Source organism: Amborella trichopoda, chromosome 2 (genome assembly GCF_054954075.1).
Source record: "Amborella trichopoda isolate Santa Cruz 75 chromosome 2, AtrichopodaSantaCruz75HAP2 v2.0, whole genome shotgun sequence".
In the NCBI taxonomy this organism is placed as follows: Eukaryota; Viridiplantae; Streptophyta; class Magnoliopsida; order Amborellales; family Amborellaceae; genus Amborella; species Amborella trichopoda.
In genome coordinates this window covers 32,367,592-32,384,098 of record NC_142337.1, presented here as the reverse complement: position 1 = coordinate 32,384,098, position 16,507 = coordinate 32,367,592, and the positions used below count along the sequence as shown (strand labels likewise).

Below are 16,507 nucleotides of genomic sequence, written 5' to 3'. Positions count from 1 at the left end.
TTAGTCTAGCCCAGTGGATTATCATGTAGCCCAACCTCTTGTGGGATTCTATTCTTCCAATCGGATTTATGACAAGTGTCAACCCATGATGTTTTGATGAGAAATAATCAAAAGTGATTTATCATGATTTTAGATAATTTTTTTAATTTTATTTCAAAGGAAAATGCTTTATTAAAATTATTGTGCACTAATTCCAATTGAGGACGTTCACACATGTGGCGTGTGACACACAAATGCTAATGTGTGCCACACGTGCATCCCATGGGACTGCCACGTCATTGCCCAATGGGCACGACATGGAAAGACCAACCCTAGACATGAGACCCTTTGTTTGATTATGGCAAATAATATTGATAAGTGTAAGTGCTTTATGGCACATATGTGAAGCACATGTGTGTGTTCACATGTGGGAGTATAGAGATCTTATATTTTTCATATAATCTTTAAACCTCTAATTTTTTGATTTGAGAACCATCAGATTTTTTTAAATGGAGTGTTGTCAATGGTGTGAAGAGGATAAGGGGGACACAACATGACATAAGGTAATGTAATATCTCCTCATATAATGACACTTCATTAGCTTGAGTGAAGTGGAAGTTTAAAACAACTATGTATCATCACTATCTAGTATCTACTGTCTACTACAGACTTTTCAACCATATGGCCTATTGCATGCGGAACGTTTGTTGTACAACACTATAACTATTTGTTACATGTCAGTTTGTTTCATGTTTCCGCAAATTTCAGAACTTTTAATGAGTAATCTCTATATGACTGCACAAAGAAAGCATAAAAATTTTGGTGCAAGAAAATGCATTGCACAGAAGCAACACTTTTTTTCCCTAAAAAAAATATAAATATTCAGGGGCTTCGGCCTCAAACCCCAACCTCGATCATGAGGTGCCTGCCACACACCACAGATCTGATTAACTAAGTTTATTGGGACGGCCCTTATTTCTAAATGAGCTTCCAATACAGTACTTTTGTAGGACTATTCAGCAGCTATGAGACCATGTCAACATGTCTAAGATACCAAGATATTCCTAATTACAGCTTTCGATCCAGATCTTCCCACTTCAAGTTCTACATCAAGAGCTTGCTTCAACGCTTCAATCTTCTTTCCATGAAACAAAGGCCTTTCCAAATGCAAATAAAATTGATGTTGGTTATCCTTGTAGCATTTCAAGCAATTTAACAATAACCATTAGGCTCCTCCACACACCTTCTTATTAACAGCCATCTGACCTCTTCGGGGCAATTCAAATGAGGATGATAACAGAGAGATCATCTGGCATACAGTATAATATCCTATGGCTAGTTAGAATCACGATGTCTTAAGGTTAAGTCTCCATTAACTGCACATGTAATATATTGCACTATTATTCTGCAGATTAAATAGATGAACAATCTCGCAACGCAAACAATGATGTTCCATGTTCTTAGCATATGCTGCCAGCCTGCCACAACAAAAGCACTGGATATGGCTGATACCCATTCCTAGTGTCATTTAAGTTCAAACCAATGGTTTAAAAATCGGATCGGTGACCCGGATCGGGCTTTCAAAAAACCGATCCGGATCGGCGAATCGGCGATCCGGATCGGGAATCGGGTGAATCGGTCAGAATAAAGCTTCAAAAAAATCCGAAAAAATTATTAAAATTCATTATAAATATTGTTTTTTAGGAATTCAATAAGAAATGAGGGTACTCCATTAAGAATTTTCATGTTTTTGAATGAATATGCGAATATTGATATGTTCTTTCCCTGCATGAACCGCCATTCAACATTTAATTTACATCACACAAAAGGATAAACATAGAATTATCATGGAATAAGTATATCAACATACATGGACTACAATAAAGCATAAAATTAGTAACATACGATCTAAAAATAAAATGATAGACGACGTTGTTGTTCTTCTTGGTCACGCTGGTGCCATTGATTGAATTCGTTTGACAATTCATTGATTCGATCTAAAAACGAATCATCGATATTAGCGGGCGTCTGACTATTCTCAAATCCCTGAGTGTTAGTGTTTAGTTGTGTTCCCAATCCAAAATCCCCGAAGCTTGTCCATCCTTCATGCTCACCTGCACTGTCGTGCTCATCCCTACACTGTTGCTGTTGGGACTCGATATGTGAATAATATGGCTGGGATAGGGTGGTCTCAGAATCATCATCTCTCATTTTCTCTTAGACCCCCTTCCCACTCTCCCTCATTAGGTGCAATATCACCGACATATTGTGGATACATTGGCTGGCTGCTTCTTCTTTCATGCTGCTCATCACTTTCTTCAATATCTTCATCACTGATAGCCTCAAGGAACGCTCTTGTGCAACACTGGCTCCTCCTCTTCTACTACCCATTGGTCTGCTGTGTCTGTGACAAATATTGTGTCTAAGTCTATCGGCCCATAGTCTTCAAGCTTCCTTCTTATTTGTCGCTCTCTGAGGTTTAAATTATAATGAACGTAGACTAGTTTATGAAGCTTCTCAGACGCGATTCGATTCCTCCTAGTAGTGTGCAACCATTGGAACGTACTCCAGTTGCGCTCACAGCCAGTAGCAGAACATGTCTGGGAGAGCACCTTGATTGCTATCCTCTTTAGGTGAGGTGCATCAGTACCATATATCTCCCACCATTCAGCTGGATTAAAATGTAAAAAATATTGTAAGGGCAAGAACAATTCATAAGATTAAATATATGAATAAACAAAATATTAGCGAGGGGATAACCTGGATCCATCATAGTTCGAGAATTTCTGGCAAGTCTAGTTCCGAAGGATCCTATAGCATCCCTATACATAGCAAGCTAAAACAAATACATTACGTTTTAGTGCATTATTCCTCACAAATATAACAACTCAATGAAGTTCTTACCCAAACATTAAATAATACCTCTTGTATTGCTGCTACTTGGTTTCGATGGCTTCTCTCCAACCTTGCAATAATGTATCTGACCCCTTCAATAATCTTGTGGGGTTGTTCAAGTATCAAATAGAAAATTTTGGGTTGAAGTAGTAACCTAAAAAATATATAGGTAGAAAAATGTCATTTACAATTTCATAAAAAAATGATTTAAACTGAAACATTGTAATGATATAAATATATATTTACCAACATAATGAATTGGACGTCCAAATTTGGTGTTCCACCTCTTTTCTATAATCTCGATCACTTTGCTAGCAAAATTACACTTCTCCCCAATAGCTGATTTCGCCCTCTCAATACCTTCATAAAGGATACCCATGGTAGCTTTCTTATTAGCATCCACCATTCTTAACACCGTGACCAAAGGGGCAGTGGCCTCTACAACACTGGAACATCGAGACCAGAACAGCCTATTTGAGATTATGTTATCCACTTTTATACCGGTACTGGACTTCGAGAGGCGGTCATTTAACCACTCTTCACAAGTAAACAATCTCTTTAATGCACCTTCAGATTGTCGAATGGAGTATACAACTAAGTAATCGGTCGCAAAGCGGGTTATGGCAGGCCTGATTATCTCTTTTTTCTTAGAGTGTTCTCTAAACAGAAATAATATTTTAGAGTGGTTGTATATAAATCTCGACACCAACCTTGCTTCATCTAGAGTCTCCTTCACAATTTTGATCTCACAGATTTCCTCTAGCATAAGTTCGATGCTATGTGCAGCACACGGGGTCCATACTAGATGCTTCCTCTTATCCATCAACTTGCTGCCCGCAGAAACACATGCACGCGCATTGTCCGTAATAAACTGGACTACATGCTTATCTCCCATCTCCTCCACTATCTGATCATATAGTCGTACGTAGAAGTTTGCATCCTTCTTCGTCCCTGATACGTCTTTGCTAGACAAAAAAGCTGTACCTTTTGGGGAATAGGCCAAGAAGTTTAAAAACTCCTTTTTGCTAACTTTATTAAACCAACCATCACTCATGAGAGTAATTCCTGTCCTTGGCCAACTCTGTTTATATTCTTCAATCCACTTTTTACCTTCCTCTACCTCTTCATTTAATATTGGCCCACTGAGCTCATATGCCGTCAAGGGTGTTACCCCGGGACCGACTCTCTGGATTGCACTAATCATAGGTGAAAAATATGGGCTATTGGCTGCATCAAAGGGAATCCCTTTATCGTAGAACCATTTACCAACATATCTCCCTAACATGTTTCTTGTACCTTTAACCATGCCTTTTAGGGTCATCTGTTGTGACTTAGGCTTTGAGAGAAATGGGTCTTTACGACCATGACCTGCAATACTGACACTCCTAGGTAACTTAGAAACAATTTCTTCAACAACTGATTCTCCTTGATACATATTGCCACCAACTCCTCCATACATATTTGAGTTGGGCCCGCCATACATGCTCGAGCTGGACCCGCCATGCATATCTGAACTAGGCCCACCATGCATATCGGAGCTAGGCCCACCATGCATGTCTGAGCTAGACCCACCAGGCATTCTAAACCCACATTCCCTCTGATATTGTTCATGTAAACTCAATCTTGTGGCCATGTCCAGCTCATTATTATATTGCTCTTCTAGGTCATAATTATATTGCTCTTCTGTATCATTCCTGCTTGATGGTGTATATAAACTGGCTATCTCCTCATTCATTCTATGTTTGGCAATTTTTTTACCTTTGCTAGCATTAAGAATTGCCACCATCTGTTTTTTTACATTACTAGGGACACTAATGCATGCAGAAACTTCTCCCTAAACCCCTACCAAGTGTTGCTTGAACCTATGTACCCCACTACTTATCACTCTTTGACAGTAATTACAAATAATTTTGTCTTTCTTGTTGGGATCAAGTCTGACCCCATGTTGCCATGCAGGGTCTTCTGTAGATCTTGACATGATTCAACTGTTTTAAGACGTAAAAAGTTTAAATTAACCTGACAGTTCAAAAAGAAAAATAATTACCATATGTAGTGATAATATATTGCGGTAGTTCATGTAGTCATATTCGTTGTTATTTGTTATTGCAAAATACCTTTTTTGACAATAATATTTTCGTACATATCAATTACAAACATTTAGAATAATACAAAATGCAAGCTCCAAACATGGCTACAACTCAATTATCAAGAACATACATTTTTTGCATTAAAAAATTAATAATAAAAACAATTCTTCAAAGAGCCGGCTAACATCAGTCATTCCAACTAAAAAATCCATGAACAACAGATAAAAAAAATACAGTTTTGTATTAAAAATATAATAACATGCATTTTTTTGCATAAATAATCCATCAACATACAATTTTTTCAACAAAACTTTAACAATAAAAATTTAAAATATGGTTTAATACCTCATGACAATTAAAACCTTGTCACGATTTTCACATCTTTTCGGAAAATCATCATTTTTCAAAAAATTCGATCATGGAAAAAAAATAAAAAAAATTACAGCAAACTCAAACAATAAAAATTAAAAATTGGGTTTAATACATCATGATAATCACAACTTTATCACGATTTTCACATCTTTTAGAAAAATCATCATTTTTCAAAAAATTCGATCATGGATAAAAAGAAATAAAAAAAAAAAAGTACAGCAAATTTTCAAAAAATTCGATCATGGATTAAAAAAAAAAATTAACAAATTTTCAAAAAGTTCGATCATGGATTCAAAAAAAAAAATCACAAATTTTCTAAAAATTCGATCATGGATTACAAAAAATTCGATCATGGATTACAAAAAATTCGATCATGGATTACATAAAATTCGATCATGGATTACATAAAATTCGATCATGGATTACAAAAAAAAAAAAAAACATAAAAAAACAAAAAATTCGATCGTGGATTACAAGAACAGAAAAAAACAATTCGATCATGGATTACAAAAAATTCAATCATGGGTTACAAAAAAAAAAAAAAAACAAAAAATTCGATCATGGATTACAAAAAATTCGATCATGAATTACAAAAAATTCGATCATGGATTACATAAAATTCGATCATGGATTACATAAAATTCGATCATGGATTACAAAAAAAAAAAAAAACATAAAAAAACAAAAAATTCAATCGTGAATTACAAGAACAGAAAAAAACAATTCGATCATGGATTACAAAAAATTCAATCATGGGTTACAAAACAAAAAAAAAAAACAAAAAATTCGATCATGGATTACAAGTAAAAAAAACAAACATTTCGATCATGGATTACAAAATAGTCGATCATGGATTACAGAAAATTCTATCATGGATTACAAAAAATTCGATCATGGATTACATAAAATTCGATCATGGATTACAAAAAAAAAAAACAAAAAATTCGATCGTGGATTAAAAAAAAAGAATAAAACAATTACATCATGGATAACAAAAAATTCAATCATGGATTACAAAAAACTCTATCATGGGTTACATAAAAAACAAAAAACAAAAAATTCGATCATGGATTACAAAAAAAAACAAACATTTCGATCATGGATTACAAAACATTCGATCATGGATTACAAAAAATTCTATCATGGGTTACAAAAATAAAAAATAAAAAATAAAATTCGATCATGGATTACAAGAAAAAAAAACAAACATTTCTATCATGGATTACAAAAAATTCGATCATGGATTACAAAAAATTCTATCATGGGCTACAAAAAAAAAAAAAAAAATTATGTTCTTCACAGAGTCGTTTTACATAAGCGATTTTAACTCAAAAATTCACCTCTAAGTGAATAAATTACATCCAATTGAGTATATTTTCTGATAAACAACAATATAAGGAATCAAAACCCTAACTTTTTAACACATTATTTCTAATATATCATGAAAACAAAATCAAAAGGCGGAAAAAAAAAAAAAAAAACAGCGGAATTTGGTTCCGCAGACATCTCAGTGTTCATATCAAATTTCTTGCTGTAATTGACTAGATTACGTAAAATTGAAAATTTTAAATCATACTAGACACAATAAAGATTAAAAACCCTAATTATTGAACTCATAATGTTCAAAATATGCCGTGAAATAAATCAAATGGCGGAAAAAAAAAAAAACCCAAAGTTCTTACCTGATTTTGTGAACCGAAGCCTTCAATCTCCAAAAAACTCTGTTTTTCTCAACGATTATCACAAATTAGTAACAAAAGGTTTTGATTCACAGCTTTAAGATCAAAATGCCTACAAATTTTGAAAGATTCATGCCCTATTTGGCATGAAATTTTAGAAAAGGCGGAAACCCTAAACACCGAATTTTTCGTGATCCAAAAACGACAAATTTTTCCACCATTTAATCCTTGAAAAAGCTGAATAAAGCTGTTTACAGCCTGCAAATCAGATCACATGCCAAAAAAAACAAGAAAAATGATCAAAAAATGACAAATTTCAAAGAATCCATGAAGAACACTGTGCAACCCGTGTTCTTCACGAACTCGCCGATTCCGCACAGTGAATCGGCGAGTCACTGTGCGGAATCGTCCGGTTCTCTCTAGAACCGGACGATTTCCGATTTTTTCACCGATCCGGTCCCTTTTTCGCGATTTCCGAGTCGAACCGGGCGAGTCCGGTTCGACTTCCGAGTCGAACCGGGCGAGTCCGGTTCGACTCGATGTTTTTTAAAACGCTGGTTCAAACTATAAAAGGTGCAACACATCAATATCTCAAGCAGTCTTCCTAGTGTCCTTTAAGTTCCAACTATAAAAGGTGCAACACATCAATATCTCAAGCAAAGTCAACTCAAAGAAGAAAACAAACAGGTGAAAATCAATAATATCCTCCGTCGACATTGATATTAAAAGCCTGTACTTGATGTGGTAGCTAAAGAAATTTCACATCAATTCACAATATTTGACAATAAATTACTTTAAAATTCTAGAAACACTTAAATGAATAGATGGTTTTATTCTATATAGCCAAAAACACTGTCAAAATAATTAAACGACATTTGAGACATCCTACAACATGCAAAAGGAAAATGATAAAGCATGCTTCCAAACTCCCACTATTAAAATGCATACAACATATTCAATGTTTTAGTTAGTGCAGACAACTAAAATGGAAGCTCGTAAAGACCAAATCAAAATCTTACCCAAATCATTACAAAGCCCTGATTACATAACCAAATAAATCAAAATGATACTTCCATCTAAAGTGCATTTTCTGTGGTACCTTTTTAACTGTGCTAGCAGCACCAGCCATTAATTTCTTACCAACAGCGGTTGATCCAGTAAATGTAATCTTCCGTACCTGACAGATTAAATAAGAATATAAGGATATAAACGAGACAGATGGTGATAGGCATATATCATGCATGGTTACAACATGACACAAATTAAGAGTAGCCACACGAAGGGCTTTTGCCAAAGGGGTTCCCCATGTATAGCATTTCAAACCTGCGAACTAGCGAGTAGGGTATCTCCAATCTCAGGAGCATTGCCCATCACAACATTCAACACACCCTGCACGACATAAAAGAGAATCAAATTGTCAACAACTCAACAACACATGATCATGACAGGATTAAAAAAAGGAGTGGCAGCACAAATGAATTTAAGAATGGCACAAAGAGAACAATATAGAAAACAACCGCATGAAATTGACAGAATTTACAAGAACATGAAGTTGCATAAAATTGGGTAGAGTTTCCACAAAATTCACAGAAACTTACTCAATTTAACGCAAATAAAATGCACACCTTGGTAAAAATGGACAGTTGAAAAATTCTAGATAATGAAGCAATGTTACCCTAAAAAGATACAGAGCTCTCCTATGGAATATTTTCACACGAGTAACTATTGGATGAGCATGTTCGGTCCAGGAAAAACTCTGATTCTCCATATTAAAACTGCATTGTATACGCTTATAGAAGTACACACGCAGAGAAAAATTAATATAACCCCGGTATGGAAGTTACAGGAAGCCAAAACAGGTATAACCCTTTTCTTTCTTTTAAAGTTTTAAAAAGAAGGGATAGAAAACAGGCTGTATGGGCTATGTCCGCATATAAACCGATACCTAATGGATGTGTACCAATAAGTTTAGAGATCCTATTGTTGCATTGCTACCATGAATGCATGTGAAGAAAAGAACAATGTTAATGGCCCTAACTCACACAAAGATTATGAGTTCTGACCTCTCATTTGTTGGAATGCAATTAAGGTAATTCTGTAATTTGTGTGTATTTTAAGTGGTTTATAGATTGTTAAGTCATTTTCGATAGTGTATAAGGGTAAATATGTCCACACTAAATGCGTAACATTATATATGTATAATACAAGAATTAGGGTGGAGCTCTTGTGTGTGTTTACATGGTAGAGTAGTGTGTGCCTCTTTTCTATCCATCTCTATTTTTTTCATGGAATCAGAGCAGGGTTTGAATATACTCTTAATGGATCAACTCTTATCAAGGTAACCAATATTTCCTTCTTCTTAAATATTCATTATCTCTTTCTCTTCTAAACCATCACCTTTCTTTCTTCATCTTTATCCTCTTTCATCATCCTCATCCTCCTTTCCTAAACTCAAATCTCTCACTCGTCTTTCCTCCATATTGGGGGTATATAAGCTCATGCTACAGTTGACAGTATTGTTCATGCTACAGTTGACAGCATTGCTCATGCTACTGTTCTTTCTTTCAAACCCCCGTATTTCAGCCACAAAACTATTGAATTCTTTCTTCATCCAATATAAAACTCTAGATCTCATTTAAAATCTATAATACTGCTCTTCATAACCTATTAATTTATCTTCTTTTATAAAAAAATAATAATAATAATTGTTGTTCTCCTTATAAATTCTCAAAATCCAGTTCAAAACCCAAATGCTTTTCTCCCTCTTGCTCAACAAAACTTACTGCCAGTTTCTTTCCCTTCTTTTGTCTTCTTTGAAATCTCTTGCCTTCTTGCTCTTTCTTATTCGGTTAAAAACGACCTTGTCATCATCTTTTAATTCTATTGGTCTTCTTAATCATCAATACATCTATTAGACTCAACGCCCCAACTATTTAACTTGAAAAGGTCTAGTTCTAACTTTTATTAGAGGCCAATGGTTATTGAGGCACACACATTGATGGTTCATCAAACTCCAGTTGAGTTTCTTACAAATTTGACGATGGAACGACTAAGAAAGTTGTCCAACTGATGGGGGAAATTCGAGGAAACAATAAAATCAATAAGAAACAAAGACAAACACAAGCACAATTCAAAGAAACCTAGGGTTCCTGCACTATACCCCAAGCTAGGGATCCAAAAATCTAAGCTTCTCTTTCTCAATTTCTAAAATTATGCCGAATTGACCCTCTCAAGGCAACACACATCTTATATATTATAATTTATATTGTTCAAAGATTTCATGTCCATACAATGATTAAAATGATCAATATATCCTAACTTAAACCTAAATTTTGTAATAACAAGTTTGCCTCTGTGAACAGTACCCATGAATAGTACTTGGGAATAGTATACATGAAATAAATAAAAAACTATAGAAGTCCTAAAATCTAAAAAACTTTATAAATAAACTCTAGAACTAAAATCAAAGTATAGATCCTTTAAAATTGAATAAAATTTAAAAATAAGTATAATTATTTGCATAGGGTTTGTGATTTTGGCGAACCCATGGTAGCGAGAAAGGGCAGTAGAAGGGGGATTTTCGTAAATCCACTCCGTGATCCCATAGATGATATAATTGAGGAACTTGAAAGGCAAGTGCAGCAGCTAGCACAACAGTTCACGAGCATCAATAATGGGCAAGACGGTGATCTTTCTGCCAAGAAGATCTCAAGTACAAGCCTTTTCACTTTTGTGCTCCACGCAAGGAATCGAGTGATGAGCATAGTAACAAAAGACCTAGTTGTAGGGAACATCACTCTAGGGTTTTTGATTTGAAAGATGAGATTCTTGATTTTGACACAAATTGCATTGAAGTTGTAGATTGGGATTCACTACCAATCGTCGATATATACTCAGATGAACAAGAAGATTTCTTAGGAGATCTATGATAAGGATCCAGATGATGGTAAAGACATTTTGAAAGAAGGTACAGAATATCGAGAGAAGGTAATAAGAGGACTGATCCAAATCATGGCCTTTGAAGATCTTATTAATATTCAAGGGGTGGAGCATTCAAGAGATTTAGGGCATTGAAATCGAAGTGGTGCAATGAAAGCATGATCGACTTAGAATCTACAAATTGTGGCCCTAATTTGGAAAAGTAATGAATCAGATATCCTAAAACACTCTAAAGATCAGGAAATTGAGTTTGAAGTATCTTACATGATTTCCAATGGGAATACACCAAATTTAATAAATTTATATTAATTCTTCAATATACATATCAGGGTCCATTTCCTATGGACTTCTTCTTACTACTAATGATATTTGAGCCCACAAAGAAAAAGAAGGTTGGAGGTTTAGATGCTGAATTCATCTTAACACACTTCAAAACTCGATGAAGGGTTTTCTCCAACAAGGGAACAATGATGGGGGAAAATATTAGACTTATTTTTAAATTATTTCCAATTTTAAAAGATGTATACTTTGATTTAATTTTAGGGTTTATTTATAGGGTTTTTTAGTTTTTAAGAATTCTATACCTTCTTGTTTATTTCATAAGTACCATTCACAAGTACTATTCATGAGTACTATTCACGAGTAATGTTCACAGGGGCAAAATTGTCATTACTAACTGTAAGTTTAAGTTAAGATGCATAAGTCATTTTAATCATTGTATAGACATGCAGTGTCTTTAAACACTGAATTATAATACATCAAGTATGTCGGGCCTTGAGAGGGTCAATTCCACATGATTTTAGAAATTGAAAAAGAGAAAAGCTTAGACTTTTGGAATCCTAGCTTAGGGTATAGAGAAGAAACCTTAGGTTTCTTTGAATTGTGCTTGTGTTCGACTTTGTTTCTTGCTGATTTTATTGTTTCCTCAAATTCTCCTACATCAAATTGGTATCAGAGCCCGCGATCTACATAGGAATTATTGTAGCACGTACAGAATTTCCTGTAGCACGCATGGAAGCTACTGTAGCACATACGGAGTTACTATAGCACCACTTTTTTTAGCGCCATAGATCGACAAAAAAGAGGGTAAAGTTATAGTGGGGCCTAGGGTTTGCTGATTTTGGTCAAAGTTTTGTCAAAACAGCCTAGATTTTGCTGATTTCAGCAGTTCTTGTTAATTATTTGCCTAAGGTTTCTGATTTTGACAAACCTATGACAATGAGAAGGGGTTGTAGAAGGGGGATTTTCGTAGATTGAATTGAGGAACTTGAAAGGAAATTACAGCGCTAGAGCAGCAATTCACGAGCCTCAATAATGGGCAAGATGGTGATCTTTCAGCCCAAGAGAATCTTGAGTATAAGCCTTTTTACTTTTGCGCTCCGCACAGGGAGCGAGTGATGAGGATAGTAACAAAAGATCTAAATGTGGGGAACATCACATTAGGGTTTTTTATTTGAAGGATGATATTCTTGAGTTTGACACAAATTGTATTGAAAATCAGCAAGTTGTAAATTGGGATTCACCATCAATCTTCGATATATACTCAAATGAACAACAAGGTTTCTTAGGAGATCCGATCTATGATAAGGATCTAGATGATGGTGAAGATATTTTGGAAGAGGGTAAAGAATATGAAGATAAGGCAATAGATGGACTGATCCAAATCATGGCCTTTGAAGATCTCATTAATATTTACGAGGTGGAGCATTCAAGAGATTTAGGGCATTGGTATCAAAGTGGCGTAGTGAAAGCATGGTCAACTTAGAATCTACAAATTTTGGCCCTAATTTTAGAAAGTAATGAAAAATATGTCCAAAAAATAGTTAAAGATCAGGAAATTGAGTTTGGAGTATCTTACATGGTTTTCAATGCGAGTACAAGAACAGCTAAATTTGATAAATTTTTATTGATTCTTCAATATACATATCAAGATCCATTTCTTATGGATTTCTTTTTACACGAATAATATTTGAGCTCACAAAGAAAAAGAAGGTGGTTTTGATGCTGAATTCACCTTAGCACACTTCAAAACTCAAGGATGCATTTTTTCCTACAAGGGGAGAATGATGAGGGGCAAAATTATATTTATTTTTAATTTATGTTCAATTTTACAGGATGTATACTTTGATTTTAGTTTTTGGGTTTATTTTTAGGTTTTTTTAGTTTTTAGGGATCCTATGGTCTTATAGCTTCCTTATTTATTTCATGAGTACTCTTCACAAGTATTGTTCACGGGAATGTCATTATAAAATTTAAGTTTAAGTTAGGATGTATAGGTCATTTTAACCATTGTATGGATATGTAATGTCTTTGAACATTGAATTATAATATATAATGTGCGTGGGGCCTTGAGAAGGTCAATTCCAGATGATTTTTAAAAATTGAAAAGAAGAAAGCCTTAAGACTTTTGGAACCCTAGCTTGGGGTATAGAGAAGAAAACCGAGGTTTCTTTGAATTGTGCTTGTGTTTGGCTTTGTTTCTTGTTGATTTTATTGTTTCCCTAAATTCTTCTACATCACCAACCCAACCAAGTTTATGACCAATGGAAATCTAAGAACCAGAACCTCATTAGTTGGATTTGTTATAATCTTCTAATGGAAATTATTCCTCTAGTAATTAATTTACAATTTCATCATAGGAGTCCATTCATAACTTACTTTCTTAGGAAGCAGAAGCCCAACTTATACATCTTCGAAGTGAGCTTCACGCTTGTAAAAGAATTAACATGTCAGCCTAAAAATTCTATAACAAGATAAAAAGCCCTATGTGATTAGCTCACAGTGGTGCAAGATCTTCTAAGTTAAAGGGACAAAGTCCATTATGTTTTGAGAGCTTTAAGGGATGATTATGAAGTGTATGTTTCCTTTGTGATGATCATTTCCCTCGTTTAGTGAATTACGGTCATTATTGTAGCAACCTAAAGCATTATTCAACCTTAAACCCTCATTGGAAAAGCCTTCTACGAATGATTCTCCTCCTGTTTTATCATCAAACAGTAATTCAAATATTATTACAGACTAGAATTCAATTCATGGTAAAAAAGGTAAATACTATAGAGGTAAAGGATATGGAGATCGAGGTGGAAGAACTAGTTTTCATCCTCATCAAGGTTGTAGTTTGATACCTAATTCTTTAGCAAGATTATTTGTCTCTTCAAATAGTGGTGTTGTATGCCAGATATGTGGAAGAAAGAATCATACAGGCATTAAGTGCTTTGATCGTTGTAATACCCAGCCTGTTGAAAGTCAAGTTGTTGCCCTAAATCATTCTCTGGAAATAGTTATCACACCACCTACAGAGAGGTTGGGTTGTGGATAGTGGTGTTGCAAATCATGTTTTAGATGATAGTGGCATGTTCTCACCCCTAATTCTTTACTCTAGTAATGGCTCCATTCTCATTGGTGGTGGAACCTCCCTAGAACCTCGCTCAATATCACTCACGTAGGCAGTGTCACAGTTAACTTCTACTGTGATCCTATCTATTTATCAAATGTTTTCTTTGTTTTTAAAATGTCTAGAAATCTTTCAATTTTCCGGTTAGCCTGAGAAAATTCTATTTCATGTGCAGTTACTCTTGATTATGTTTTTCCAAAACGAACAATAAGCAGGGAAAACGTGTGCCAAAGGGTCTCGTCACCGACAGCTTTATATTATCAAAGGTCATGTCAAGAAGCCATTGTTTGTTTCTTCTATTAGGGTCAATAAAGATGCCAGTGTTGGGCATCATCATTTAGGTCATTGCAGTTCAATGTCTTTGAATAAAATAAATAAAGAGGGCTTAATTCTCTCTAATCTTGAGATTCAATCTTCATTTGTGCATCTTCGGTTACAGTTGGGTAAGCATGTGAAACTTGTATTTATGATTCATAATAAAAGAGCTTTTTGCTCCCTTCCAATTAGTTCATTATGATATTTGGTTCTTTATATTATGTTACATCTATGGATGATTTCTCTTGTTTCGCATAGATATTTGTTCCCAAGAAGAAATATGTTTCACTTCAAATCTTTGTTGAAAAACACTTCCAAATGGACAGGAAGAGTCTTCATCCCATAACTTTAGAACCTATCTTGAGAATAATAGGGTGAAACAACAAATAACATGTTCATACACACATGAACAAAATTGAGTAACAATGAGAAAACATAGGCAAATCAATGAAGTTGCATTGTCCATGACGTTTACGAGAGGAGTTCCTATTCTATGGACAAAAGCATTTCACCCAGCAGTTTATCTCATCAATTCTCACCAATAGGTTGCCTACTGATGTTCTACATGGAATATCACCTTGCTAAGTTCTATTTAGGACCTTGCTATGTTCTATTTGGGAAGGATCCTGATTATTCCATGTTGTGCTGGTTTTGGTTGTTATGCCTATGTTCATGTTGACAACAGCCATAGAAATACGTTATCCCCAAAGACATGTTTGTGTTTTTACAGGGTGTGCTAATGAATATAAGGGGTATACATGTTACAATTCTATATTGAAAAGAGTTATTATCTTGAGATATGTAACCTTTGATGAAAGAAGGATGTAGATACCTCCTCGTTTTTTGGATGTAAGTGATTCATGTAAAAAGGAAAGCTCCATTGCATCATGAAACTCATAGTCGACCATGCATCAAGTTGTAGATGAGACCCCTTTTCTGTTGACAAAGATGCAAATAGAAGTGATGAGCAGCACAGTCTTAAGGGGAAGATAATTGATGGAACTCCTCCAAGACCAGGGGAAGAGTTGGAGGAAGATATGGACCAAGATCCAAATGAAGATTCTCATAGAACTGAACCTCGCAAATCAGCCAAGGATATTATAGTATATCAAAGAAGAAGTCGTGAAGAGCAGTAAGAAAATAGTCCAAAAGAAGAAAATAGTCCAAAAGAAGACTCTCATTGTCCAAATGAAGACTCTCATAAAATTGAAGACCCCTCATAAATCAGCCAAGGATATTATAGTATGTCAAAGAAGAAGAGTGTAAAGGGCAGCAAGAAAAGGGGCCAGTTGAAATTCAAGACCACTCAAAACCATGGAAGTCTATCAGAACAAAGCAACCAATTGATCGATAGGTAAGTCATGACACCTTCACTCATATCTCGAGCTTTATATGTGAAATTCTCAAAATCAACAACCAATTGATCGATAGGTAAGTCATGACACCTTCACTCATATCTAGAGCTTTATATGTGAAATTCTCAAAATCAAAGTGCCTCGAACTTATCTCGAAGAAAGAACAGATCAATGGTGGATCAAGCCTACGACAAAAGAGATTTAGGCTATGTACATAATAAGACTTGGGAGATAATTCCTAGTCCTGCAGATAAAAATGTAGTAGGTTGCAAGTGGGTTTATAAAGTGAAGTAAGAGTTAGATGGTTGAGTGGAAACGTTTAAAGCAAGGCTGATTGCAAAAGGATTTAATAAATAATGTGGACTTTATTACGATGAAATATGTAGTCATGTTGTTAAGCTAGTGACAGTTCAGGTGGTTACTTCGTTGCCTTAGCCTATGTTGGTCTCTTTTTCAGTTGGATGTTAAGAATGCATTTTTGCATGAAAAATT

General features: G+C 34.9%; 2 protein-coding genes across 5 annotated transcripts in view; both read right to left on the bottom strand.

Moving 5' to 3' along the window:
• Positions 1–16,507, bottom strand: part of ALDH5F1 (aldehyde dehydrogenase 5F1) — an 80,050-nt gene that overhangs the window by 36,055 nt on the left and 27,488 nt on the right. For all 4 annotated transcript variants that reach the window (XM_020670064.2, XM_011630591.3, XM_088858312.1 and 1 more), the window contains exons 9-10: positions 8,336–8,401; positions 8,112–8,189 (exon numbers count right to left, since the gene is read on the bottom strand). In XM_020670064.2, coding sequence (XP_020525723.1) covers positions 8,112–8,189; positions 8,336–8,401 — 144 coding nt within the window. The remainder of the gene's footprint in view (positions 1–8,111; positions 8,190–8,335; positions 8,402–16,507) is intronic.
• On the bottom strand, positions 1,885–5,880 carry LOC148783190 (uncharacterized). The gene is made up of 4 exons (XM_088858314.1): positions 3,121–5,880; positions 2,902–3,028; positions 2,740–2,815; positions 1,885–2,650 (listed from the first exon to the last, which is right to left on the bottom strand). Exons 1-2 carry the CDS (start codon positions 4,658–4,660, stop codon positions 2,997–2,999), a joined length of 1,572 nt encoding a protein of 523 aa, XP_088714440.1. The 5' UTR covers positions 4,661–5,880; the 3' UTR covers positions 1,885–2,650; positions 2,740–2,815; positions 2,902–2,996.